The sequence below is a fragment of the Protopterus annectens genome, chromosome 13.part0 (genome assembly GCF_019279795.1).
Source record: "Protopterus annectens isolate FY-2018-M chromosome 13.part0, PAN1.0, whole genome shotgun sequence".
NCBI classification, from domain to species: Eukaryota; Metazoa; Chordata; order Ceratodontiformes; family Protopteridae; genus Protopterus; species Protopterus annectens.
This window is the reverse complement of record NC_056747.1, coordinates 800407741-800435384: the sequence shown is the minus strand read 5'-3', so window position 1 is coordinate 800435384 and position 27644 is coordinate 800407741. Positions and strand designations below refer to the sequence as shown.

Sequence of the window (27644 nt, the reverse complement as noted above, 5' to 3'; positions counted from 1 at the left end):
CCAGGCTGTCAGCTGCAAGGTTTTTAGGCTGGAGTGCAGAGTTTTGTAATTGTGCTGTGTCAGAAGAAGTGGCCATTGTTGTAGAGGCCACGGTTTCATGTGTGACATGCTCTTTAACAGTGGGTACCAGTGTTGTCTTGGCCACTCCGGAGCTATCAGAATCACTTTTGGTTGCTCTGTTCTGATCTTCAGTAAGACCTTGGTCATTAACGGAAGAGGTGGGAATGCATTTACTGTTAGAGCATTCCAGCTGAAGGATAGGGTGTCCACTTTCCATGCTTGAGGATGGTATGTTCTTGTGCAGAATTTCTTCAGTTGATGGTTGTGGGGGGAGGCAAAAAGATCTATGTCCGCCCTTCCCCATGATTGTGCTATCTGAAGAAAAATGTCTGGATGCAACATCCATTCGTGTGGATCCATGGTGTTCCTGCTTAGGCTGTCCGCCAGTACATTGTCCTTTCCTGGTACGAACTGGGAATGCAGCTCTATATCGAGTTTTAGGGAAAGTTCCCAAAGATTCATTGCCAGTCTGCAAAGAGGGTAGGAATGGGTACCTCCTTGCTTGTTTATGTACCACATAACTGTGATATTGTCTGTCTTTATTAGCAGGTGACCTTGATGCAGGAAATGCTGAAATCACAGGAGCTGGCCGACCGGCACTTGCGAACTGCTTCTGCTTCGGGCACCTCGCGGCAAGAAAGACTGAGGAAGATGGCGTCGGCTGACGCTTTTATACCCCAGGCGCTCTGACGTCGGGGAAAAGGGCGACATCAGCCGACGCCGGACCCAGACTTTGGAATCCGGCCGACCGAAGGGCTGCCTGAAGCAGGACAACCCATATGTAAGGACTGCAGATGCATCCTTGAAGGACATCTGGAGGGATAGCAAGTGGTCTGTGCTGGGGTAGTAAAAGGAACTCTGAGCCTTTTCTTAGAATCAAGTAGTCCTGGCCTTCCCAGTGGAAATGTTCCCTCATGGTATGTAAAGTTTCCCCAAAGGAGTAGTCTTCAGGGAGAGATGCTGAGGGAATAGAGTCTTCAGCATAAGAGTCTTCATAAGGGGGAAAAAGCGTAATCTTGTTCCTCAGAAGAATCTGAGGAAATTGAAACCTGGTCAGAGGAAGCATAATCCTCCTCTTGTCTAGGTCTTTTATCTGGAGAGGGATGGGAACGCCTGATTAGGGTAATCAAATCTTCAGCCATCTTAAACATCTGTTTCTTAGGCATGGGGCCTTGAACTGGAGACTGATGTACAGTCATTTTTGGTTTTAATGGAGTTTTAAGCTTAGCATACGATTTAATGGTGAGTGTAGTCGGTCTGAAGACACCTTCTGCAACCGAAGGTGTTTCTACTGCACCGGGATCTCCTTCTGCTCCAGTGTCGGAAGGGCCTAATGAAGATGGCTGTGACAGCCTAGTACACTCCGCTTGAGAATCTGAAGCTGTCTGGGGTTCCAATTCTGCGGTCGTCAGGGGCTGCGTAGGCGCCTCACTGAAAACCAGAGAACCGGCGACAGGCCCACCAGAGGCCTCGGAGTCTGGCTTGTTCATAGGCTGCCTGTCCTTATCCTTGAGTTTTTTATGCATGCCGGTCGTCGGCTGATCCGACGGCATGATATAATTAAATTTCCTACCAAAGTAATGTCGTGCGAAGTCAAAACGGCATTTGATAGTTTGTTTATTAAACCTAGCACAAAACCAACAACCTATGATGTTGTGGTCTGGGCCTAGGCAAGGAATACAATAAGAATGGAAGTACTTATGAGGTATTTGCTTTCCACAAGAAATGCAATTGTTAACTTTTTCTGACATCGGACTGAGGCAAGAAAAGGTTCCCCAATGGGGTACTTAGCTTTATTGAAGACTTCGGACTGAAATTCGATTCGAAAATCTCAGGTGTTGGCCGACCGGCACTTGCGAACTGCTTCTGCTTCGGGCACCGCGCAGCAAGAATGACTGAAGAAAATGGCGTTGGATGCCTCATATACCCCTGGCGCACTGACGTCAGGGAAGAAGCAACAGCAACCGACGCCGGACCAGGACTTTGGAACTCAGGCTGACTGCGGAACTGCCTGACAGCAGGATAACCCAAGTGTGATGACTGCAGCAGGGCAACACGATGAACATCGGACGTGCAGAGTGCAACAGAAGAGTGAGACAGCAAAACCCAAGTCAAGTCTTAATAAAGTACAGTTGTGTACACTTACCATAAATGTAGATGTTAGAGTGTATTCACTGTTGCAGTCATTACATTTGGGTAATCCTGCTGGCAGGTTGCCCTCAGCCAGCCTGAATTCCAAAGTCTTGGGTCCTGCGTCAGCTGCTGTCGTCAGGGGTATAAAAGAAGCAGCAGACGCCATTTTCTTCCATTTTTCTTGCCCCAACGCCATTTTCTTCAGTTTTTCTTGCCCCAGATGTCAGGTGCCCCCAAAAAGGATAGCCAAACTTTATATATATATATATATATATATATATATATATATATATATATATATATATATATATATATATATATACATATACACACACACACACACACATACACCAATATAAATTTTACCTTCATCTATAAGCAAATACACCACATAGGTAGCATTAATCAGAGAAGGAAAGATAAGATCCAAAAGAAAAATGGGGGACGGCGGGTGGGTAACCTGGACTGCAACAGTGAATACACTCGAACATCTACATTTATGGTAAGTGTACACAACTGTACTATGTTCTTCGTGTTTCACTGTTGCAGTCATTACAATTGGGTAGAGTCCCAAAGCTATGGTTGGGAGGCTGGAACTAGACAGCAGTAGGAGCGGCTATGAGGCCCTGCAGAACTGCAGTGGCAAAGCCTGCCCTGGATTTAGAGTAGAGTGGCAGATGATCATGCTTTGTAAAGGTGTGCAATGAACTCCAAGTAGCCGCCTCTAAAATGTGTCTGGTTGGTACTCCCCTGAAAAAGGCTGCTGAGGTGGCTGCAGCTCTGGTGGAATGAGGCCTAATGCCCTTAGGCACTAGCTTGCCATGGTGTAAGTAGCAGAAACGAATGCAGTGGCCTAACCACTTACTTTGAGATAGGCTTTCCTTGTGATCCTGCAGCATATGCCACTAGTAATTGCTCTGTCTTCCTGAAAGCTTTGGTTCTGTCCAAGTAGAATCTAAGCTGTCTGTGTACGTCCAAAGAATGCAGAATTCACTTCCCCTTGTTCTGTGGATTTGGGTAAAAGGTTGGCAGATGGAAGGCTTGGTTAAAAGCCACAGTGGACACTACTTTTGGCATAAATGTTGGGTTTGTCCTCAGGGAGACTCTGTCTGGATGAAAAATGATGAAAGGTTCCACAGCCATGAGCGCCTGTAGCTCTGAAACTTGTCTTGCAGAAGTAATTGCTAAGAGCAGAGCTGTTTTCCAAGATAAAAACTTCATATCAGCAGTAGCAGCTGGCTCAAAAGGAGGCAGGGTGAGCTTTTCCAAGACATAGTTGAGGTCCCATGCAGGTATTGGTAGTCTCCTTGGGGGCCTTAAATTTTTGGCTCCTCCGAGGTACTGCCTTAATAAAGGGTGAGAAAAAAAGTGGTGACTCTGTGTTGTAATGAGCCGAAATGGCAGAGGCATGAATTTTAATTGCTGAAAAAGATAGGCCTTTGTCCAGCATCTCAGTCAAGTATTGCAAAATCTGAGGAATATTTGGTATCGCTGTATCAGTTCCTTGTGCCTGGTTCCAGGCAGAGAATCTCTTCCATTTTCCAGCATAAGACTTTCTACTACTAGGCCTTCTGGCTTCCAGAATGACATCCATCACAGTTTTACTGAGAGGTGTTTTTTGTATGACTACATTATCCGCCATGCTGCCAAATTTAATGTCCTGAGTTGGCTGTGCATGATCAGATTGTTTTGCTGGGACAGTAGTCAAGGTATTTGAGGTAAGGGCCAAGCTGGGTATAAAGATAAGTTCCTTAGTATTGCATACCAGTACTGGCGTGGCCAGTCTGGGGCAATCAGTATCATCTTTGGCTTCTCCTGTCTGACCTTTAGGAGCACCTTGGGGGGGAGAGGCAGTGGAGGAAAGGCATATACGGACAGGTTTTTCCAGCTGAAAGATAGGGCCGTCCACTTTCCATGCTTGTCCGTGATAAGTTCTTGTGCAGAATTTTAGTTGGTAATTGAGAGGGGAGGCAAATAGATCTATGTCCGGGCATCCCCATTTCCTTGTTATCATGCTGAAGACTTGTGGATCCTGCTTCCACTTGTGGGGATCCATGAGGTTTCTGCTTAGTTCATCTGCCAGAGTATTTTCCTTTCCTGGCAGGAATTTTGCCTGCAGATGTACTTGGTAAGTCAAAGCTGTGTCCCACAAGGTCATGGCTAGTCTGCAAAGGGGGGTAAGAATGTGTGCCCCAATGCTTGTTTATATACCACATGACTGTGGTGTTGTCTATCAGTAGTTGTCCCGGATGAAGTAGGTCCTTGAAGGCTGTCAGGGCATTTTGAACAGCTAACATCTCTTTTTGACTGATATGTAGATGCATTTGGTTTGAGGACCATGTGCCCTGAATGCATCTTCCTGCCATGTGGGCTCCCTAGGCATAGTCTGATGCATCTGTTGTTAGTGTCTGCCTGGCTGGAGGTAATGTCAATGGCTGTCCCTTGTTCTGGTGACAAGTCTTTGCCCACCATCGAAACTGCTGTTGCAGGCAGGGAATGAGAGTAATGACTGTTTCCAGGCTGTGGCAATGTTGAGTCCAAACACTTTTTCGGTACCACTGAAGTTTCCTCATATGCAGTCTTGCATATGTAATTAGTAGGATACAGTATGCCATAAAGCCCAAAGCCTGCAGAATTTTTCTTGCAGATAACTGGGCCTTTGTTGCCAACATTTTGAAATAGGTAGTCAGTTTTCTTTGTTTGTCTGGCATGAGAAGCCATCTGGGCAGTTGTATTCAAGATTGCACCCAGGAATGTTATCTCTTGTGAGGGTACTAGTTTTGATTTATTTTTGTTGACTGTGTACACTAGGCATGTTAGAAGTCTTTTCACAAACGCCAGATATTGAAGAAGAATGTCCTTGTTCTCTGCTTGAATGAGACAGTCATCCAAGTAAGGATATATTTGTATTCCTCTTTGTCTGCAGAATGCAATTACTGGTGCCAGACACTTTGTAAAGACCCTGGGCGCAGTAGATAAGCCAAAGGGCAGTGCAGAGAATTGGTAATGCATTGAACCAGCCTTGAATCTTGGGTATCTTCTGCATGAATGTCTGACTGGAACATGCAGGTGTATGCCTCTTTTAGGTCTAAAGTCACAAGTCATGCATTCTTGCCCAGCATGGGCAGAAGCTGCTGCAAAGTCAACATTATGAATTTTGGAATATCCAGGAAAGTGTTCAGAATAGATAGGTCCAGTATCGGCCTCCAGGCCTTGTCCTTTCTGGGTACCAAGAACAGGCTTGAGTAAAATCCTTGTCCCTGCTCTTGCTCTGGTACTTGTTAAATGGCCCCCATGTCCATGAGGTATGAGACTTGTTTTTGTGTCTCTGCCCATTGATTTTTTGGCAGATCTGGCCAGCAGTTTGCCTTTGGCAGAGTATGGAAATGGAAATTATAGCCTTGTGACACTATGTTTAGAACCCACTTGTCCTAGGTTATGATGTGCCAACTTTGAGCAAAAAGTTCCCCCTAAGGGTGCTGCCAGAAGATAAGTGCTTGGTGCAGGCAGGGGGAAGTCATTGGGACTGTTTTATGTATGTTTGTGATCTATCTTCGCCAGCTTTGGAGGTAGAAACACCCCATTGCTTGGGCCTATAAGAACCTTGCGCCTGGGATCTGTCCCTAGGGCATCTGGATCTGCCCCTTTGAGGTCTGTCTGACACAGGAAAGAACCAATTTTTTGTAGGCCAGTGTCTACTAAACCTAGGTGGCTGTACTTGTAAAAAATCTTTGACAGTTTGCATAGATTTAGCTTTGTCCTCACTTTCCTTTAACACCTCTTCTGCCTTAACACCAAACAAAGCATTAAGTTGTAAAGGTGCATCCAGTAATTTAACTTTAACATGATCAGGCAGATTTTGTTCCTTTAACCAAGCATGCCTCCTAATTACAGAACCCGTAACTGCGGCCCTGCAGGAGGCCTCCAAAGAATCAAAACCACATTGCAAAGTATGGTTTCCAACTTGTTCTGCTGCATACAATAAATCCTGCATTTCATTGTTTTCTGCACATTCAGAGTTTAACAATATTTTGTGTTTAAGCAATCCCATGACATGTTGCTGATACTTAAGCATATTTGAAACTGACAGTTTAAGGCCCTTATAGCCAAAGTTGCAGATGTATAAAACTTTTTTCCCCATCTATCCAGTGCCCTTGAATCTCTGTCAGAGGGGGTTGGGTTTTTTGTAGTGGAAGCCTCAACTCCCTTTGGACCCTGTGAAATAGTTTCTGGGTCAGCAGCAGGGTTTTTAAAAAGAAATTTGTGCGAGTCAGGAAACCTGTAATATCTGCCAGGCTTAACAGGAGCTGGGGGTAAGGAGTCAGGGGTCAGACTAGACTCCGAAAACACATCTACAATGTCTAACACAGGTGGAATGGCTAGAGGCCTGTGTTGAGGTAGTAAAAGAAAATCCAGGAGCCTCTTTTTAGATTCTGAAAAATCTTGGCTCTCCCAGTGGAAATGCTCCCTCATGGTATGCAAGATTTCCCCAAAGGAACAGTCCTCAGAAGGAGATGCTGAAGGTATAGATTCTTCAGCATCAGAATCCTCATAGGTGGGAAGAGAATATTCCTGATCAGAAGAGGAAACAGAAGAAACAGAAACCTGATCTGAAGATTCATAGTCAGTGTCTTGCCTAGGCCTGTTATCAGGAGGGGGATGGGAACCCCTGATCAAGGTAATCAAGTCTTCGGCCATTTTGAGCATCTGTTTTTTCGGCAGAGAGGCCTGTCCACGTGGCACTTGAGTTGGGTTTCCTTGCTTTAGAAGGTGCTTTAGTCTTTGCCTTTGAAGCTGAAGTTGTTTTAATGTAAAGATGTTTAGGTCTGAATACACACTCAGAAGCCGGTACCTGCTCAGCGGCTCCTGACCCATCTGAGGGATTAGTGTATGAGGTTCCAATACCTTGAGTATCCAGCGGCATTACCGACTCCACATGGGAGTTGGTAGCAGCCTGCAACTCTAAAGTAGCGGGTGTCAGGGGCTGTGAAAGTGCCTCACTGAGAACCAGCGACTGGCTTAGGAGAAGCTTCGTCGTCGGTTTTGGGCCTCGGTTGTTTTTCTCTATCCTTTTCTTTGCATTCTTTGCAAACTCCGGTAGTCGGATGGCTATCTGATGACATTTCAGGATAATTAAACCAGCGTCCAAAAAAGTTTAAAGCAAAATCATACTGACGCTTAATAGTGCGTTGGTTAAATCTAGCACAAAACAGACAACCAGTAATGTTGTGATCAGGGCCTAGGCAAGGAATACAGTAAGAATAAAAATCCTTATGAGGTATTTGCTTTCCACAAGAAATACAATTAACTTTTTCTGGCATCGGTCTGGAGCAAGAAAAAAAGTTTCCCCAACAGGGTACTTAGCTTTATTGAAGACTTCGGATCTAAAACTCAAATACGAAAATCTCAGGAGTCGGCTGACCGGCACTTGTGAACTGCTTCTGTTTCGGGCACCGCACGGCAAGACAGACTGAAGAAAATGGCGTCGGCTGCTTCTTTTACACCCCTGACGTCAGGGAAGGGGTGACAGCAGCCGACGCAGGACCCAAGACTTTGGAATTCAGGCCGGCTGAGGGCAACCTGCCAGCAGGATTACCCAAATGTAATGACTGCAACAGTGAAACACGAAGAACATCTGTCGTAATTGTAGTTTCAATCATGAGTCTAAAAGAGAAAAGTGCTTAGCATTTGGTCAGCAATGCCACAAGTATAAAAAAAATGGAACCACTTTCAAAAGTTCTGTAAATCAAGCACGCTTCAGCTATAAAGAAAGATCACTCAAAAAAGCAAGTTGATCATACAGAAAGCTGCAACTCTACTTTCCATGTACTATCAGTGGTCGGTGAAAAGGTTAATGCAGTAGATTTATTGGCAAATAATTAATTATTTTGTACTGTCCTGATCAATGGTAAGGCCACGGAGCTCAAAGTAGACACTGGTTCAAACTGTAACGTGATGTCAGCAGAAACATTTGCTAGAGTGAGAGCTGGTGAGCAACTTAATTTGGCCAGTTGTGCAAAGCTTGTTACTTATGGAAGTGAAGAGATTGAAACTGAAGCCTCAGTAGTGTTTTCAAGCTACTTGGCTGGGAACAGTTACAGCTTGCAATTTTATGTAGTCCGAAGACCTGTGCAGTCATTACTAGGTCTCGGAGATGGTTTGAGAATGAAACTGCTTTCTTTTACCAAATAAGTATATCATGTAAACATATATCCAGGTTCCACCTTTACTGATGCTATTTTAATCAGAGTATGCTGAAATTTTCAATGACAAGTTAGGTAAACTTCCAGTTGTGTACCCCATGAAAGTAGACCTACAGCTTCAGTCCAGTGGTCAGACCAGCAAGGAGAGTTCAAATACCTATGCAAGACAAACTCTCCAGTTAGACAAAATGGTCCAGCAAGGTGTGATTTGTCCAGTCACAGAACAAGCTGAGTGGGTGTCTTTCATGACAGCTGCTCATAAGAAAAGTTCTGATGAAATCAGAATATGCACTGTCCCAAGAGACTTGAACAAGGCATTAGAGAGGCATCATCCTACATGTACAGCCGAGGAGGTTGCAGCCATCATGCCAAATGCCACTGTTGTTTTTCGGTTGTAGATGCAAAGATTCATTTTGGCATATGATGCTTGATCGCAAATCTGCACTACTGACTACATTCAGTACTCCATTGGATGCCTTTTGGAATAAAATCTGCCAGTGAAGTCTTTCAGCGTGGAATAGAGCAAATTTTTTTCGGGCTGTGTACTGTAACAGTTGATTTACTTGTTGGAGGTAATGGTGAAGCACAGCATCACAAAAACCTCAGGAAAGTTCTGAGCACAGCACATGAACTGAGCTTAGAGCTCAATCCTCTGACAACGTCCAAGCCTTACATTTTCTTGGTATGGTTAACTATTTGGGCAAATTTATCTCTGACTTTAGTGAGTTATCAGAGTCTTTCAGAGGGCTGACACAAAAATGTTGCCTGGTCATGGTTAGAACACCAGAGAACATTTGATAACCTCAAACAGCAAGCTGCCAACCCACCAACACTGAGATACTATGATGTCCACAAACCAATAGCGCTTTCCTGTGATGCTTTAAAGTTCGGTCTTGGTGCAGTTATTATTCAAGAGGGCAGACCTACTACCTGTGAATCTAAAATTCTTACCCAAACTGAGATGCAGTATGTTCAAACTGAAAAGGAACTTCTGGCAATTGTGTTTGCATGTTCGAAGTTCCATGATTATATCTATGGCCAAGGTATCCAAACAGAAACTGATCAATCTCTTGTCACTATTTTAAAGAAGCCTACACTTACCACTCCAGCAAGACAACAAAGAATGATGCTTAGATTAGAAAAGGACAAGTTAAAAATGGTCTATACAAAAGGCAAACTTCTTTATCTGACTGATACCTTATCTAGATGACCCAGAAATACCACAGAACAGCTTGATGCAGAGAGTTTTGACTTTGATGTCATGGAAGTGTGTGATTTTTCTACCATGAAACTTGATGAGTTAAGAGACCTTACAAAGACTGATCCAATTTTGCAAAAGCTCAGCCACCTGGTCAATGATTGATGGCCATCAAAGCAATCCTGTGTACTGCTAGAATTACAACCTCATTTTTCATACAAAGCTAAGATGCTGATGGAAAATGGTATAATTTTCAAGGGTCACAAAGTTATTGTTCCGACTTCCTTACAACGTTAATACATCCAGATTTTCCATCATGGCCACTCAGGTTCCAATTCTACCAAAAGAAGGGCAAGAGGACTAATATTTTGGCCTTCTCTATCAAAGGACATTGATAAAGTGCTTTCTTCTTGTTCAGTATACACTACTAAACCACATTTGCAAAGAGCCACTTCAGCTAAGCCAGATTCCTGAACTACCTTGGTCAACAGTAGCTAGCCACTGACATATCTGAGTGGAACAACCAACATTACTTAGTGTTGGTAGACTCTTATTCAAACTGGTTTGAGATCGATTTGCTACCTAACCTAATGTCCATTGCTGTTATTACCAAGATGAAAAATCATTTCTCAGTCCTCACAAAGTTATTTCTGACAACGGTACCCAATATACCAGTCAATTGTTTCAAAGAGTTGCAAAAGCGTGGGACTTTATCCATGTTACAAGTAGTCTGGAATACCCAGAATCAAACAGCCTTGCTGAACGTGCAGTACAGAGCGCAAAGCAATTACTAGAGAGGTCAAAGTGTGACAATATCGATATCTTCTTAAATTTGCTTAATCTCAGACATATACCCTGTGACAACCTACTTGGCTCGCCTGCTCAGCAACTTGCATCTAGGCAAACCAGAACCTTGCCCATCAGTTCTAGTCTGTTGGTGCCTAATGGTAAAAAACAAACCAAAGCCCAACTTTTTAAGAAGCATTCCTTTCAGAAGTCCAGCTATGATAAAATGAGCAGATTTCTTCGTCCGTTGAAAGGAGGAGTGATAGTGAGAATGCAAATGGCAAAAGGCTTTGATCGAATTGGTCAAGTGAGAGGCATGTGTGCCGAGCAAAGATCCTTAGTGGAATCTGAGGGTATAGAATACAGGAAAAACCCGCAGGCATCTTCTTTCTGTGTCAGAAACTGTATCGCAGCATCATACCTGTGATACAGACTCTAGATTTCAGAGCAACCCTGTCAATGTTCATACCGAAGAACATGTCTCAGTATCCATTCCCGTTACTGATGATGTCCCGGATGTCCCCAAAGTTGAACATTCCTTGAAGATAGTCCCCCATTGCTAGATCCAATTCTGACTTTTAGGTTACATGATCAGGTCATATTTCTAGACCTAGTGTAAAACACACTGCAACCTGGACGACTGTTTTATGTTTGTGTAATTTTGTATGATTGCATATCAAAAAATTTGTTCTGTATAACTGCATGTCAAAAGATCATTTCTGTGTAATTACATGCCACTGAATACTGTCATTTAGTACATGGTCTATTCCTCAAAGAGGGAGGATATACAACAGAGCATGTCTATGTAACTTTAAGAAGAATTTCCAGATGTAAGCAGGTGCATATAAATAGTGAGCACGTGCAGACAGCCAGAGTGTTAACATGTATGAATGTGGTAGTTTATAAGTTTAAGTTACAAAGCCTCATTCCTGACGTGTTTGTGTGTAATAAAGCTGCTTGAACTGAACCCACAACAGTTTGTCTGTTTTACCCTGACCAGATGAGTGACAGATGCCATCTGTTTTGACATGTCCAAAAGAGTCGCAATGAATTCTAAACTCTGTACTGGAAATCGGTTTGATTTTTGTCAGGTTTATGGTGATGCCCAGATGACTGGATGTTTGTAACAAGTAATCTCTGGCCTGAATAAGTTGATGCCTGGTTGGCCCAGTGAGGAGCCAGTCGGCCAGATATGGAAACACCCAGAATCCCTGCAGTCTCAGGTGACCTGTGACTACTGCCATGCATTTGGTAAACACCCTGGGGAGTGTGGCGAGTCCAAAGGTCAGAGCCCTGAATTGGTAATGAGTCTCCCAGCCAGAAGTGCAGATGACATCTGGAGAATCTATTCTGATCTGACAGTATGCGTCCTGCAAGTCCACTGAGCACATCCAATCATCCTTTCAAAACAGCGGTAAAATATATTGAACCATAACCATTCTGAACAATCTTCTTTACAAACAAATTCAGGTTGCTTAGATCGAGAATGGGTCTTCGGTCCCAGATTTTCTTTGGCACTAAAAAGCAGCAGGACTAAGTTCCGAATCCTTTTTTATTCGGTTGGGAACTCTTGGATGACTTTTTTTTTGCAGTAGTCTTTGAATCTCTGGTACTGCATTCTTCCTCTGACTAGGTGGAGCATCAGGGAGTTTTCTTTGGTTTCTCTGGTGTTTGAAGGAAAATGGAATATAACCACCTCTGGATATAATCTTTAGCACCCAACTGTTTTTTGTTAGAGCAGCCCAGGTGTCTGGGTGCATGGAAAAATGATCCCAGACTGCCTCAAAAGATGAGCAGTCGGGCACCACTTCAGGGGCGCTGATAGGACTTATCAGAGAAAGTCTCTCTGAAGCCCTGAATCTGTGGTCCCCCCTCTGCCCCAGGACTGCATCTCCCATTGAAACTTCCTCCTCTGCCTCTGTAGAAGAATTCCCACATCAATCCTGGGAAGACCCTTGGGATTTTTGGAAACTGGTTTTCTTGCCACTTTGCTGATTCCTGGAGAAGGTGTGCTGGGCGGTAGAAAACCTAACCCCAATGGCTGACAAGGTCTTCCCTTCCTGCTCATTGTGGATTAGGGTATCTTTAATGGATGGCCCAATCAAAGTGGAGCCATCAAATGGGGTGTTAAAGGGTTCCGCGAAGTCAAAAAGCCTCATTCAGGTGTGCCTCCTAATGGCAATATCTGAGCCGGCTGCCCGTGAGATGCCTTCTGTAGAATGGGAGAGGAGCCTCATGGAAGAATTAGACAGAGAAGAAAGCGTAGCCAGTTGGGGAGAAACCTTGAAGTTCTCCGCTGACAAGGTCTCTGCTAGAGAGTCAGAAATTCTCTAACCACATCTCCCTGCAACAGAATAAAGTCTGCTCAGTAGTTTAATGCTCTCAGCAAGAAGGTGGCAGACATAAACCAGCTTACCAAACCTATCCATCACTCTGGACTCCCTGTTCAGTGCATGGACAGTTAACTGTCTGTTCTGTTAGCTCCTTCTTGGTAGGTGCTGCCACAACCATGCCATCTACCGGTATACTCTTAGTATGGTCTGTCTTTAGGGGAGAAGAGAGAGAACTTGTCTGCTTATTTTGGAATTGGTTTGATCATGTCCAGCTCCTTCCAGGCCTGGCAAGACACTAAATCCACAAGCTCATCTACCAGGGTGAGGGGGGGGGGGGTAGGAGTCGCTCAGGACATAGATGGGCCCATATGGAAAGCCTCCAAAAACACAGACTCTTCAGAGGAAGAAGTTTGGGCCGACCAACCACTTCTCTCACTCAGGATCTCTAAAATATCTCCAAAGGAGACATCCTCCGGTGGTGATCGTGGGGATCCTTCCCCTTCAAAGACCATGTCCTCGATAAGGGACTCCAACGGGGAGTCAATGTACCTCCTCTTGCACGTCTTCTTATGGGGAATTTTCCCTGTGGGAAGTTCAGGGGAAGTCTCCAAAGAAGGGGCTTCCTCTATGGGAAGAGTTTGGAATCTTCTTGAGATGGGCTGACCCTGGACAGGTATGATGGGCTGAATTCTCTGATCCAATGAAGGGGGATGGGAGAATCTTAACTCAGAGATGCCAGATCTTTATGACTTGACCTGGAGAATCCCTTCCTAGCTCCCCTGGAACCAAAGAAATCCAGAGAGAGAGGGTAGGGATCCCCCAATCCATGGTTTCCAGGTAGAATCAGTACTGAACTGTCTAGAGTTGAAGCGCTGAGGGGAACAGTTGGCTCCAATAAGGCTGGAGTTGAATCACTCGCCCCTGGCTCTGATGGAGACCTAGTGCAATCCAATGACATTGCAGCCAAGGCAGTCAGAGTAACTCTCAGAATAGAGGAAAGACAATTCCTCGGGTCTTGACATCGACTCTCTCTCAGGTGGCTACAATCCTGGGGCTCTGATACTAAAGGTCAGATTGGAGGAGCAGACTGCATAGTAATAGGAACACTCACAGATCCCAGAGAGGACGAAGTAGGTAAAATCCCCATCTGGATCGGAGTCTTGAGGATCTTCCATATCATCTTATCCACATGAATCTCTGAAAAGGCTCCTAGAAGACCTCGAGGAAGCCAATGACGATGGCCTAGAATGCCTAATCAGCATCTGCAAAACTCTGGAAGGCACAGACGGGGACACAGATTTTATAGTCAACTCCAGGGTTCAACTCCTTGCTCTAGGATCCAAAGACTTTGGTTCGGAAGCAGAAGTGGAAGGTCTCTGAGAACTGGTTAACAAGGTGGTGCCAGTCAGATCCTAGGAGTGCTTCGGATCCACCAGAGCTGAAGTTACCCTATGATGTGACCCGGTCGGATCAAAGGATGTTGGTAGTTTGGAGGGTGGCTCCAAAGAAGCCCTTGAGGACTTATGAAGGCGTTTCTGTGGATCCACAGATCTAACCACGCTCTTTGAGGGGGTTTGAGCCCCTGGAGAAACAGCAGCAGAAGCAGGTAAAAGCCCTTTAAGAATGAACTTGCTCAAGTGGTCAGCAGTAGCCGTGGGATTAAATCCCTCATAGACAGAAGAAGCCAACCACAGATGTTCGGGTCCCACACAATATACACACATATTGTGCGCACCAGAATGGGGGATTTTATAACTGTATTCTGAGCATTGTTTAAATCTGGTAAGCTTGTCAAACATTATGTGTACAGTAGCAGCAAATGTGCACAGGAGATGTACCACAAGCAGATTCCTAGCTACACCAAAAAGAGTGGGTCTATATCAGAACATCGAAGTATGCAAACTTCGAATGTTCTGATATCGAACACTATTCAACTAACGCTAAGAATAGCGAAGCTGCAGAACAGCGAATTCTTTCCTCGGGGAAATAATTCGGTTGGCTGTTTCTGTGGCTTTGTTATTCTTAGTGCTGTGGTGGAAAGTTATGGGTTGGGTTCAGGAAAGTGTGCGATTGTTTGTACGTTAGGGTTGCGTTAAGTGAGTTAGGTTTAGGGCGCGGGTTAGGCGTGTGTGCGATAGTGACAGACTTTAGGGTTAGGGGCAGTTTAAGTGAGTTAGGGCATGGGTTAGGTGAGTATGCAATAGTGACGGACATTAGGGTTTGGGTTAAGGTAAGTGGGTAGACAGTGTATGTTAGTTTAGTGTAGCGTTACATGTAGGAATTTAAGCGTTTGTGTGTGGTTGCTGTTTGTCTGATGTGCTTGTGTTGTGTGTGTGTGTTTCGGAGCAGTGAATTTTTTCCATGGGAAAAAATTCGCTGTTCTGAATGTTCGATATTTTCATGTTTAGATGTTTTGGGGCTGATGAAATAGCGTTCGCTATTTTCATCTTTCGATAACGTGATATAAACGCAAAGAGCAACACACAAGAAGAAACACTATAGAAGAAATGCAGAAACTAACCACTCTGCTTTTCTTTTCTTTCCTTTTTTTCAACACCAAGTTGAAATTAGCGTGGACCACGGTTCGAGGAAAGCACAAGAGTACAAAAAAGTTCACTCCTAATGTCTGCACAAACTAAAGGGAGGGTAGGAAAGAAAAAAAGAAATAATCAGAAACAGATAAATTTGTCTCATCTGACCACAGTTCAAGAAATCCCACTCTAACAATTTAGCACTTGGGACTTGAGACAAAACCACGTCTGTTACTTCTGGTGGCAAATGAGATCTGAGGAGGCTGGGCAGAGCATTATAAGAAGAGGGAGGAGCTTGAGAATTGGATCCTAGTCTGTGTAAATCCTGCTGAGTCAGATCCAAAGATCGGATCAGTCACCCAACCGAGGGGAAGAATGAAAAGAACATTAGATGTAAAGTTTACATGACAGCAGATTTTTATCCAGGCATCAACCCAACAAGTTTTAGCTAATATGCGTCAGGATCAACAGAAAGGAGCTGGTGGGCTACATCAGCCAGATGTGCCTATGTACTTAAACTGTCAGTGTGTGAACCCAAGAAATTCCAAACAACTAGTGAGAAGAATGACTGGAAAAGCATGCTATTTATATAGTCCATTAAGGAAAGTACATAACATGATAGCTTGCCATTCACCCAAAATTTTTATTGCTAAACAGTAACTGTTTATACAGTGTTTATACAAATTATAACGGCTTTTATACTGAAAATTAACAGCCAAAGTACATTACGTTTTAGCAGGTTAAAAAACTACTTGAAAGAACTAAAACAGCTGTGTCTTGTGATAATAATACATAAAGGCAAATTACTGCAGAACTTCATGGAATCTCAACAGTGTGTACTTACCTTCAGAAAGTTCTTCACACGTTCAGGGTCATAACAGTTGCTCTCTCTGCAGATCCTCTCTACTTCTTTAATCTGCCCTGTTTTACAAGCTGCTTGGATGTACTTGAAATGCACATCAGGATCCTGACTAAAGTTTACAATTGAACCCAAGAAATAGAACAAACCTAAGAGAAAAGAGAAGATTATTGAGATTACATTTGCAAAGGTACAGAAGTCCAAGTACAATCACAAAAACAGATTTTCTATCTGAAAATATGTCATGCACAGCATGCTAATACAAGAGGAAAAAAGTGCTAAAAGTACTTCATGGAGAAATGTAGGGCAGTTTGAAAAGGTGGGTCTTCAGGGATCTTTTAAAAAATAGTCAGCACTAGGGACTCCCCAAAAAGTACAGTTTTGTACCTACCATAAATGTAGATGTTCGAGTGCTAATACAGCTGCAGTCATAACAGATGGGTTTTCCTGCCGTCAGGCAGGTCCTCGGTCAGCCGAATTCCAAAGTATAGGTCCGGCGTCAGTTGTCGTCGCTTCTTCCCTGACATCAGTGCGACAGGGGTATAAAAGAACCAGCCGACACCATTTTCTTCAGTTTTTCTTGCCCCAGATGTCAGGTGCTCCCAGAAGGAAGGCAATACATAAATTTATGTAATAATGCAATGCAATATAATCAAAAAACAGTAGTTGCAAACAAATACACCATAAAAGAATACCCCAATCAGGTTGTATGAGGAGGTGTTAGCCATTAGGCCTGTCCCAAGAGGGGAAGGAGGAAGAGAAACCTGGACTGCAGCTGTATTAGCACTCGAACATCTACATTTATGGTAGGTACAAAACTGTACTATGTTCATCGTGCATACAGCTGCAGTCATAACAGATGGGTAGAATCCCAAAGCTAAAAAAGGGTGGTAGGCACTAGGTGGAACTAGGAGGAGGTAGGATGCCCTGCAAGACTGCAGTGGCCAAGCCTGCTCTAGATTTGGAGTATAATGGTAGGTGATAGTGCTTGGAGAAGGTATGTACAGAACTCCAAGTGGCTGCTTCCAAAATATCTTTGGTAGGAACCCCCCTGAGGAAAGTGCAGAGGTAGCGGTGGCCCTTGTGGAGTGAGATCTGATGCCTGCAGGTTCAGTTTTACCATGAAAAGAGTAACAAAAACGTATGCAGTGGGCTATCCATTTTGAAATTGTCTGTTTGGAAATAGACTTCCCTTGAGCTCCTGTAGCATAGGACACAAAGAGTTGTTCTGATTTTCTGAAAGGCTTTGTTCTGTCCAAATAATAACGCAGCTGTCTGTAAATGTCCAAGGAATGTAGTAGTCTCTTCCCTTTGTTATGAGGATTAGGGTAAAAGGTAGGTAAGTGGATAGCCTGATTCAAGGCTACCCTGTATACTACCTTTGGCATAAAGGACGGATTGGTTGGTAAGGAAACTCTGTCCTGATGGAAAATGATGAAAGGCTGCACAGCCATGAGGGCTTATAGTTCCGAAACCCTGCGAGCTGAGGTGATAGCCAGAAGGAAGGCTGTTTTCCAGGACAAATACTGCAGTTCTGTTGAAGCAGCTGGCTCAAAAGGAGGCAAGGTCAGTTTTTCTAGAATGAAATTGATGTCCCAAGCAGCTGAGGCATGGATTTTGATGGAGGAGAATGAAAGTCCACTGCTTAGCATCTCAGCTAGGTATTGTAATATTTGAGGTAAATTCAGTATTCCAGGATTCTGACCCTTTTTCTCATTCCAGGCCAAAACCGTTTCCATTTTGCGGAGTAGGCTTCACTAGTAGAAGGCCTTCTGGCCTCCAAAATGACATCCTGCACCTCCTTGGAGAGTAGGGTCTGTTGTGAATTTAAGGAATTTTCCATGCGGCTAGATTGAGTGTTTTCAGCTGACTGTGAAGGGTTTTGAATTTGTGCTGAGTCAGTAGAAGAGGCATTAGAGGCAGGATCCATGGTGAAGAATGCGTCAGGCTTCTCAGGAGTGGGTACCAGTGTTGTCTTGGTCAGTCTGGAGCAATGAGAATCATCTTTGGTCTGTCTGCTCTGGTTTTTAATAGAACTTTGGGCAGCAGAGGAAGAGGTGGAAAGGCATAAACTGTCATTGTTGTCCAACTGAAAGAGAGTGCGTCCACTTTCCAGGCCTGTGGGTGAAAGGTCCTTGAGCAGAATTTTGCCAACTGGTGATTTCTGTGGGAGGCAAAGAGATCTATGTCTGGCCTTCCCCCATGTTTGAGTTATCTTTGTAAACACTTGAGGATGCAACTTCCATTCATGTGGATCTGTCATATTTCTGCTTAGGTCGTCTGCCAGCGTGTTTTCTTTGCCTGGCAGGTACTGTGCTTGAAGTTCGATTTGTAATTCCAGAGCCATGTTCCAAAGAGACATGGCTAGCCTGCATAGGGGGTATGAATGGGTTCCTCCCTGTTTGTTTATGTACCACATTACTGTGCTGTTGTCTGTCCTTATCAGTAGCTGGCCTGGATGCAGTAGGTCTTTGAAGGCTATAATAGCATTTATTACTGCTAGCATTTCCATTTGATTGATGTGTAGGTGCTTTTCTTTTTGGGACCATTTGCCCTGAATGCACCGATCTGTCATGTGCGCCCCCCAGGCGTAGTCCAAGGCGTCTGTTGTGATGACTTGATTTGCTTGAGGCTTGCAGAATGGGAGACCTGTGTTTCTTTGGCATGCTTGAGCCCACCACAGAAATTCCTTTTGAAGACATGGAATCAGTGGTATCATTGTCTCCAAACTGTGGCTGTGCTGAGACCATAGGTTTTTTAGGTACCATTGAAGTTTTGATGCAAGATGCCATGAATCCCAGAGCCTGCAGGATTTTCCTTGCAGTCAGCCTGGAGAAAGTTGCCAGTTTTCTGAAGTATTGAGTTAGTTGCCCTTGTTTCTCTGGCGTGAGGAAGGCCATCTGGGTGTTTGTATCCAAGCTGGCACCGAGGAAAATTATTGTTTGAGAGGGTATTAGCCTTGATTTCTTTTTGTTGACTGTGTATCCCAGAGAATTCAACAACATTATTACAAACGCCAGATGTTTCAGAAGTATGTGCCTGCTGTCCGCTTGGATCAGGCAGTCGTCCAGATATGGGTATATTTGTATCCCTTGAAGTCTGCAGTAGGCAATTACTGATGCCAGGCATTTCGTGAACACTCTGGGCACAGTAGATAAGCCAAAGGGCAATGCAGAGAATTGATAATGGGTTGAACCTGCAAGAAATCTGAGGTATCTTCTGCAATGTTGTCCGATTTGGACATGCAGGTATGCCTCCTTGAGGTCCAATGTTACAAGCCAAGACTCCTTGCCCAGCATGGGAAGAAGCTGCTGTAATGTGAGCATCTTGAATTTTGGTACAAGTAAAAATGTGTTTAGGATGGATAGGTCCAAAATAGGTCTCCAATCTTTTCCCTTCCTAGGTAAGGAATAGTCTGGAATAAAAACCTTGACCCTGCTCTTGTGCAGGTACCTCTAATAGCTTTCATGTCCATGAGATCTGAAATTTGTTTTTGTGCCTCTGCCCTTTGACTGTGTGGCAGGTTTGGCATGCCTCTCATTTTTGGAAGGGTGTGAAAGTGGAATCTGTAGCCCCTGTCTATAATGTCCAGGATCCATTTGTCTTTTGTGACAATATGCCAATTTTTCAAAAATAATGCCAGTTTTCCGCCTAAAGGTGCTGCCATTTGTGTCTTGCTTGGCATGCAAAGGGGAAAGTCATTGTTTCTACTTTCTGAATGGCTGTGAACTATCCTCACCACCTCTCTGTCTAGGTGCTTGCCATTGTCTGCCTCTAAATGATCCTTGAGATTGTCCTCTGCCCCTCGGGCGCCTGTATCTACCTCTTTGGGGTCTGTCCGTGGCTAGAAAGGACCAATTTTTGGAAGGGCAATTTCTACTGAAACGTGGAGGTTGTACCTGTAGGAAACCTTTCACTGTTTGCATTGATTTTGCCTTTTCCTCCATTTTCTTTAATACCTCCTCAGCTTTAACACTGAACAATACATCTTTTTGCAGAGGGGCATCTAGTAATTTAGCCTTGACATGATCTGGTAAGGTTTGCTCTTTCAGCCAGGCATGTCTACGTATGACTGATCCTGTAACAGCAGCTCTACACGAGGCCTCTAAAGCATCAAAACCACATTGCAAGGTATGTTTACCCACTTGTTCTGCACTATGTATCAAATCCTGCAACTCCTTCAAGTCTGGTTGTTCAGGTTGTGACATTTTGCTTCTCAACTGTGATAACAGAAACTGTTGGTACTTTAACATATAGAACTGACTGTTTAATGCTCTCATGGTTAAGGTGGCCGAGGTGTATACCTTTTTCCCCCCACCTTTCTAAAGCTCTGGAATCTCTCTCTGAAGGTAATGGATTTTTAGCAGTGGAAGCCTTAATTCCCTTGGGACCCTGTGAAATAGTTTCTTGGTCGGCCGCATGGCTTTTGTATAGGAACTGGTGTGAGTCAGGAACCTGGTAATACCTGTCTGGCTTGACTGGAGCTGGAGGTAAAGAATCTGGGTTAAGGCAGGCCTCCGAATACACATCATCTAGAATGTCTAAGACAGGAGGTATAGCCAGAGGCCTGTGCTGAGGGGGTAAGAGGAAATCCCTAAGCCTTTTCTTGGAGTCTGAATACTCTTGGCCTTCCCAGTGGAAGTGTTCCCTCAAGGTATGTAAGGTTTCCCCAAAAAGAGTAATCCTCAGGGGGGGAGACAGAGAGAATGGACTTCTCTGCATCAGAATCTTCAAAGGGCAGTAAGAATGTTCCTGGTCTTCAGAATGGTCTGAAATAATGGAGGCCTGGTCCGAGGAGAGGGAATCTTCCTCCACTCTGGGCCTTTTGTCCGGGGGGGGGGGGGGAGACCCCTGATTAGAGTAATCAAATCCTCAGCCATTTTGAGCATCTGTTTTTTAGGCATGGGGCTTTGAGAAGGGCCCTGTGGAGCCTGTCTTTTAGTTTGCATGGCTGCTTTAGACTTAGTGAAAACCTTGATGGAAAAAGAATAGGAAGGCCTGTAGACACCTTGAGAGGTGGCAGGTTTGTCTAAACTCTGAGTTTCACCGCCAAGAGTGGCTTCGGTATCTGTAGCCGGGGTAGGGGCCGAAGAGCCTGCGACCTCGAGCACAGAAGACATTGCCAATGAAGTGTAGTCAGGGGCTGCGTAGGCACCTCACTGAGAACCGGACCACCTGTAGTCGGCTTTGGCGTGGTGTCGGTAGAAGTCGCGGTCCTCGTATGTCGGTCCTTATCTCTGCGTTTTTTACTCAAAACTAGAGTCTGAGTATCCAACAACATAATGTAATTAAATTTTTTGCCAAAATAGTGTTGGGCGAACTCCGCCCGATGCTCAATAGTGCGTTTGTTGAATGTAGCACAAAAACGACAGGCCAAGACGTTGTGGTCTGGGCCTAAGCAAGGTATGCAGAGGGAATGAAAATCCTTATGCGGTATTTGCTTCCCACATGAAATGCAATTATTAACTTTGTCTGACATCGGTCTGAGGCAAGAAAAGTTTCCCCAATGGGGTACTTAGCTTTCAAGAAGACTTCGGTTGAAAAATATTCGTAATCTCAGGAGCTGGCCGACCGGCACTTGCGAACTGCTTCTGCTTCGGGCACCGCGCAGCAAGAGATTGGAGAAAATGGCGTTGGCTGGTTCTTTTATACCCGTCGCACTGACGTCAGGGAAGAAGCGACGACAACCGATGCTGGACCTAGACTTTGGAATTCGGCCGACCGAGGACCTGCCTGACGGCAGGAAAACCCATCTGTTATGACTGCAGCTGTATGTATGATGAACATCATGTAAATGACTGAAGGAAAAGATGTCCCAAGCAGAATGCCCAAAAAAGGCAGAAGGCATAGAGCTCCAGAAGAGTACCTGATGCCCCACTGTTAATTCCCAAAATGGTCCAAAAGACTGTTGTGACCTACTGTACCAAATGCATAAGTAAAACTTAACATAACTGTAAATGTTGAAATGATCACAGCTGCAGTAGCCTTAGCTATATGGGTTATATCCTGCCACCTTCCAAACCTTCAGAGCATCTTCCATGTGCCCAAACTATCAGGCAGAGCAAGCTGAGGTGACTAAAACACAAGTTTCGGCACAAAGCCCCTCAGAGCTTTCCTGTCAGCAGAAAAAAAGAGGCTGAGCCCTGAAAGGCCAGTGCTAGGAACAAAAAAATAAATGTCCATATCCTGGCATAAAAAACAAAACAAAAAAAAACAAAGGGGATGGAGGGAGGGAACAGCTACTGCAGAAGCGATCATTCAAACATCTACTGTTATGGTAAGTTTTCCAACTGTACTATGCTCATATTGACCACTGCTGCAGTAGCCTTAGCTATACGTGTAGATTACCTTAGCTAACTAAATTTGGGTGGTGGAAGAAGAGTCCAGAAGCCCCGCAAGAATAGTCCTAGCAAAGCTTGATGTAGACCTAGAAAAGTAATCAAGCTTATAGTGCTTTGTAAAAGTATGCAGAAAGAAACAAGTAGCAGCTTCTAGAATACTTACAGAATCCAACCCCTTCCATAAAAGCACAGATGAAGCCAAGTCCTGGTCTTGACCCTGTCTGCAATAGTTTTGTTATGGTGAGTATAACAAAAGGTAATCACTTTAGACAACCATTTGGAAATAACCTGCTTTGACACAGGCTGTCCCATCTTTACCTTCACAAGAAATGAACTGATCCAAAGAGCTGAAAGACTTGGTTATGTCAAGTACCGGAGTTGTCCGTGGACATCCAAGGTATGGAGTATCCTTTCTCCCTCTCACTTGTAGGTTCAAGACCTAAAAGGTTTAGAGTGACAGCTTTTCTTGAAGTAAACATGGATACCACTTTAGGCATAAAAAAAGAAGTTATGTTCTTACCATAACGTTCCATGTGAATTGTTCATCTCGCCTTTCTTCTTACGCACGGGTTCGGAGCCGAGTCGGTCACATCGCAAGCTCTGCATCAAAGAGAAGCTCGAGGCCCAGTTCCTATCCCATGATCCCCTGCTGCTATCTCTCAGATCTAGTTTGCTAAGAAACCAGACTTCAATAACATAACTAAACCCTTTCCCAACTCTCTCATCCACACGAGACTGAAATACTCAAATTATATACAGACAGGCATACAGTAATGAGTACACCTAAAGGAAGCAGATAGTGCCAGGTAACCCCAAGAAAGTAACCAGATACCAGTCATAGCCGTTCTTCCAAAACGTGGAGGGGGATGGAGGGAGGGATTGTAAGAACAAAGGCGAGATGAACAATTCACATGGAACGTTATGTTAAGAACATAACTTCTTTATGTGAAATTGTTCGATCTCGCTGTTTGTTCTTACGCACGGGTAGCGTCCCTAGCACCGCAACCCTGGGTGGCTCACGGAAGAACATTCCTGACAACAGTAGAACCAAAGGAAGCCCTGTCCCTGGAGGTCCTGTCCACTTTGTAGCGAGTAATAAATGTATGAGGTTTGGCCCAAGTAGCTGCCGCACATATGGTATCCAATGGTAAACGATCGGCGTGGGCTAGAGAAGTGGAAACAGCCCTGGTAGAATGAGTTTTAGGTTTGAACGGGAGACAGCTTAGAGGGTGAATAGACAAAATTTATAATCAGACAGCCACTTAGATAGCGTGCATTTTGTCACTGCCAGTCCTTTCTTATTTTCCGCAAAGGAAACAAAAAGTTGATCTGATCTCCTACATTCCTTGGTTCTGTCCAGATAAAATCTCAACTGTCTGTGGATGTCCAATTTGTGTAACATGTATTCCAATTTATTAGAATGGTTCCTGAAAAAAGTGGGAAGCTCAATGGATTGATTAATATGAAATACTGAACATACTTTTGGCAGAAAGGATGGATTGGTACGCAAGGTGACCCCGTCTGGGTGAAAGACTATATACGGGGGTCTAATCGACAATGCCTGTAGTTCCGAGATTCTGGGAGCTGAAGTGATTGCCACCAGAAACAGGGTTTTCCAGGATAGATACTTAAGTGGACACGTCGAAGCTGGCTCGAAAGGTTCCAACATAAGTTGAGACAGTAATAGATTCAAATACCGGGTTTCGTATGGGTGGCCTGAGATGGAATGTACCCTTCATAAATGCTCTACAAAGTCTGTGGGACATAACTGTAGCTCCCCCTTCACCCACATGAAAATTTGATATGGCAACTAGTTGAACTCTTATCATGGATGTCGAGGATCCTTGATGAAAGAGTGTGGAGAGAAATTCTAAAATTTTGTGTATAGGGGCCACTAAAGGGTCTATACCCTGTCTGGAGGCCCAATACGCAAAACGTTTCCACTTGCTCCTATACAGTTTTCTTGTGGAAGCTTTGTGGGAAGAAACTAAAATGTGCTGCACTGCCGGGGATAAAAGGTCCGACCCGGCTAGGTTGGGAAGTGGAGCAGCCAAGCTGTCAGTTTGAGGGACTGAAGAGATTGGTGAGGAACTCCTGATGAGTGGGTCAGCAGGTCTGGCACTGGTTCCAGAGTCCAAGGTTCCTCCATCTGGTGAGCTTGTAGAAAGGGAAACCAGATCTGTCGAGGCCAAAATGGTGCTATCAAGATCGTCCTTCCCAGACCTTCGGCTTTCTGTAGAAATTTGGGAATTAATGGAATAGGAGGGAAGCATAGAGGAGACCCGGGGGCCAATCGTGTACCAGGGTGTCCCTGGGGACACCCCCCCCCCGGGGAGGGGGGTAGGGCAAAGTAGCTTCTACGTTTGGCATTCCAGGGGGAAGCAAAGAGATCGCAGCAAGGCTGGCCCCATCTGCGGAAGATGTCCTCTGCAACTTGATTCTTGAGGGACCACACGTGAGGTAACAGGATGGCTCTGCTCAACCTGTCCTTCCCACTCCTCTGCCTCTGGAGCGGGTATCGCTAGGTGCAGACTGGAAAGATCCCAGAGTCTTCCGGAACCACATTTTCCCGCCTTGTTGCCCTTTGGGGTACAGTCTAGTGGGGGCGGAAAAACGGACCCCTACAGCAGACAGGGTCTTTCCCTCTTGCTCGCACCTAGTGAGTGTCTCCTTCACTTTGGGCCCAAACTAGGAGGCACCATCAAACGGGGCATTAGTAAAGGAAGACTTAAAGGCTTCCACAAAAGAGCACAGGTGCATCCAGGATTGTCTCCGCAGAGCAATCGCTGAGGCTGCCGCCCTACTCGAACCTTCGGCCGCATATATGAGCCTCATGGACGAGTTAACTATTGAAGTAAGGGTGTTAAGCTGTGCTGTCATCTTGTCTGAGACAGCAGCATCTATGGTACCCTGGAGAGCATCTCTAAACTCTGTAATGAGATCTCTCTGAAGGCGCGTAAAATGGGTAAGGTAGTTCAGCGATCGCATGGTAAAAGTCTCTGAGCTAAACACGCACTTCCCATACCTGTCCATAGTCCTAGAACCCTTGTTAGGAGGATGAACAGAGGAAGATGCTTTGGACATTTCCTTTTTGGTGGCTGCCGCCACCACCATAGCATCAACAGGGACTCCCTTGGTAAGGTAAGCTTTATCTTGGGGGAGCAGTAATATATTTATTTGGTCTCAGAGGGACTGGTTCTACGATATCAGGGGCCTCCCATGCCCTTCGAGCTATTAATTCCATTAGCTCGAAGGGCGGAGTCACCCAGGAAGTGGAAGGTTGAGCCCCAAACGCCTTAAGTAACACCGACTCATCCTCAGTGGGGGCAAGTGTCTGCCAGTCACCCCTATGTTTTAAAATTTCTAAGATGTCAGCGAATGAGACATCCTCGGGGGAGGACCGTGGGGACCCCTCTGACTCATCCAGGTCGGAGTCCGAGGTCAAGGATTCCTGTGGGGAATCAATGTGCCTCCTCTTACACAATCTTTTCCTCAGAATTTCATCAGAGGGGACATCTGGTGAAGCTTCCGAGGAACAGGGTTCACCCTCTGGGGCTGACTGAGGCATTGGGTCTCTACGCTTGGTGGGGATCGAGGGCGCAGAAGCAGGACATGGTCCCTTCTGGGAAGGAGAAGTGGAATCTGATGATGTGAGTGTCTGAACAGACAAGACCTTCCTCATGGCGTCGAAGGCACCGGAGCCCCGGGCCGAGGACTCCATCGGATCCGAAGAACATGGTAGCTTCCCCAGTACTGGAGCCACGGGCTCCGATCCAGAGGACGGAGCCGAGCTAATCTGCACCGAGGCCCCGAGGGGAAGAGTCGACAACGAAAGTTCAGTTCAACTCTCCACCCCCGGAACCAAGGCGAGACAGTCGGCTCCGAGACCCCTCGACAGTCTCCGAGGGTGTCGAGGTCAGTGGTGCCGACAGCACTAAGGAAGGCTTCGGCACCTGGGAATCAACAAATATCAGATTCTCGACTCCCGGCTCCGAAGACTCTATGGGTCTCGAAGGAGGATCTATGGATGGGAAAGGGAGGGCTTCAAGTTTTGAAACCAGCTGGGACGAAACTGCAATGAGTTTGGACAGAGCCGTGTTCTCCATAGGGTTCTGTACCACTCGATCCACATCGGTGTCCGACATCGCTCTGGAAGAACGGGTCGAAGGGGCTGAAGAGGTCACTGAGCAAAGGATTGAAGTCGGAGGCACCTCTGACACCGGCTCCAAGACCTGGGCCTCAATTCGAGACGATCGTTTGATGCTCAGTTCCAAGGTCTGTGGAGCCGGCGACCGAATCTTGATCGAGGTGCTCGGAGCCGAAGACTTGGACTCAGATACCTTCGAAGCCTTCGACCCCTTTGAAGACTTCAATGCCTGGTCGGTCTTCTCTAAAGTCTCTTGAAAATCGGGCTTTAGAAGGCCCCTCTCAATAAGCTTCCTGCGTCTCTCCATCATGACCCTTCCACTAAAGGAATGACAGATAGAACAGTCTTACTGAAGGTGGAGAGGGCCAAGACAGTAGACGCAGGAAGTATGATTGTCCGTAATGGACATCTTCTGTCCACATTGACAGCGCTTGAATCCTGATTTAGCTTTCTCAGACATAACTACAAGCTAACTTTAAACAAGCGTAGAAAAACACACAGCAAAACACATTAAACTATAGGTGTAAATATAACTGCAAAAAACACACAGAGTATACATATATATATATATATATATATATATATATATATATATATATATATATATATATATATATATATATTATATATAAAAATAATTATTACCTAATATTAATAACAAAGGTGAATAATTATAGAAAAAGTTCTGTCAGAGCCCTGACAGAAAAAAAAAGTACAGTTTTGTACCTACCATAAATGTAGATGTTCTAAGATCCACATTGCTGCAGTCCTGACACTTGGGTAGTCCGCTGTCCCAGTCGGCCTAAAACCAAAAGTATAAGGCTGACGCGGTCAAAGGCGCGCGCATTAGTGGCGTCAGTCCAGGGGTACAACAAATGCATGACGACCGTCATTTCCTTAGTCTTTTCTTGCCCCAGATGTCAGAAGACCCTAAAAGATAAGGCCAAACCAAAAACAACAACACAGCAAACACCCTGTACCAAATATATATACAATATATACAAAATCAAAGGTGCAATCCCACCCACACAACCACCCCTAAACACAGAGGGG

At 44.9% G+C, this 27644-nt stretch overlaps 1 protein-coding gene across 1 annotated transcript in view; it reads right to left on the bottom strand.

The window, feature by feature from the left end:
- The window catches only part of CLTC (clathrin heavy chain), a 2794584-nt gene that overhangs the window by 1506491 nt on the left and 1260449 nt on the right, over window positions 1-27644 (bottom strand). Inside the window, exon 15 of the mRNA XM_044054892.1 lies at window positions 16089-16252. Within this exon, the coding sequence (XP_043910827.1) occupies window positions 16089-16252 (164 nt within the window). The remainder of the gene's footprint in view (window positions 1-16088; window positions 16253-27644) is intronic.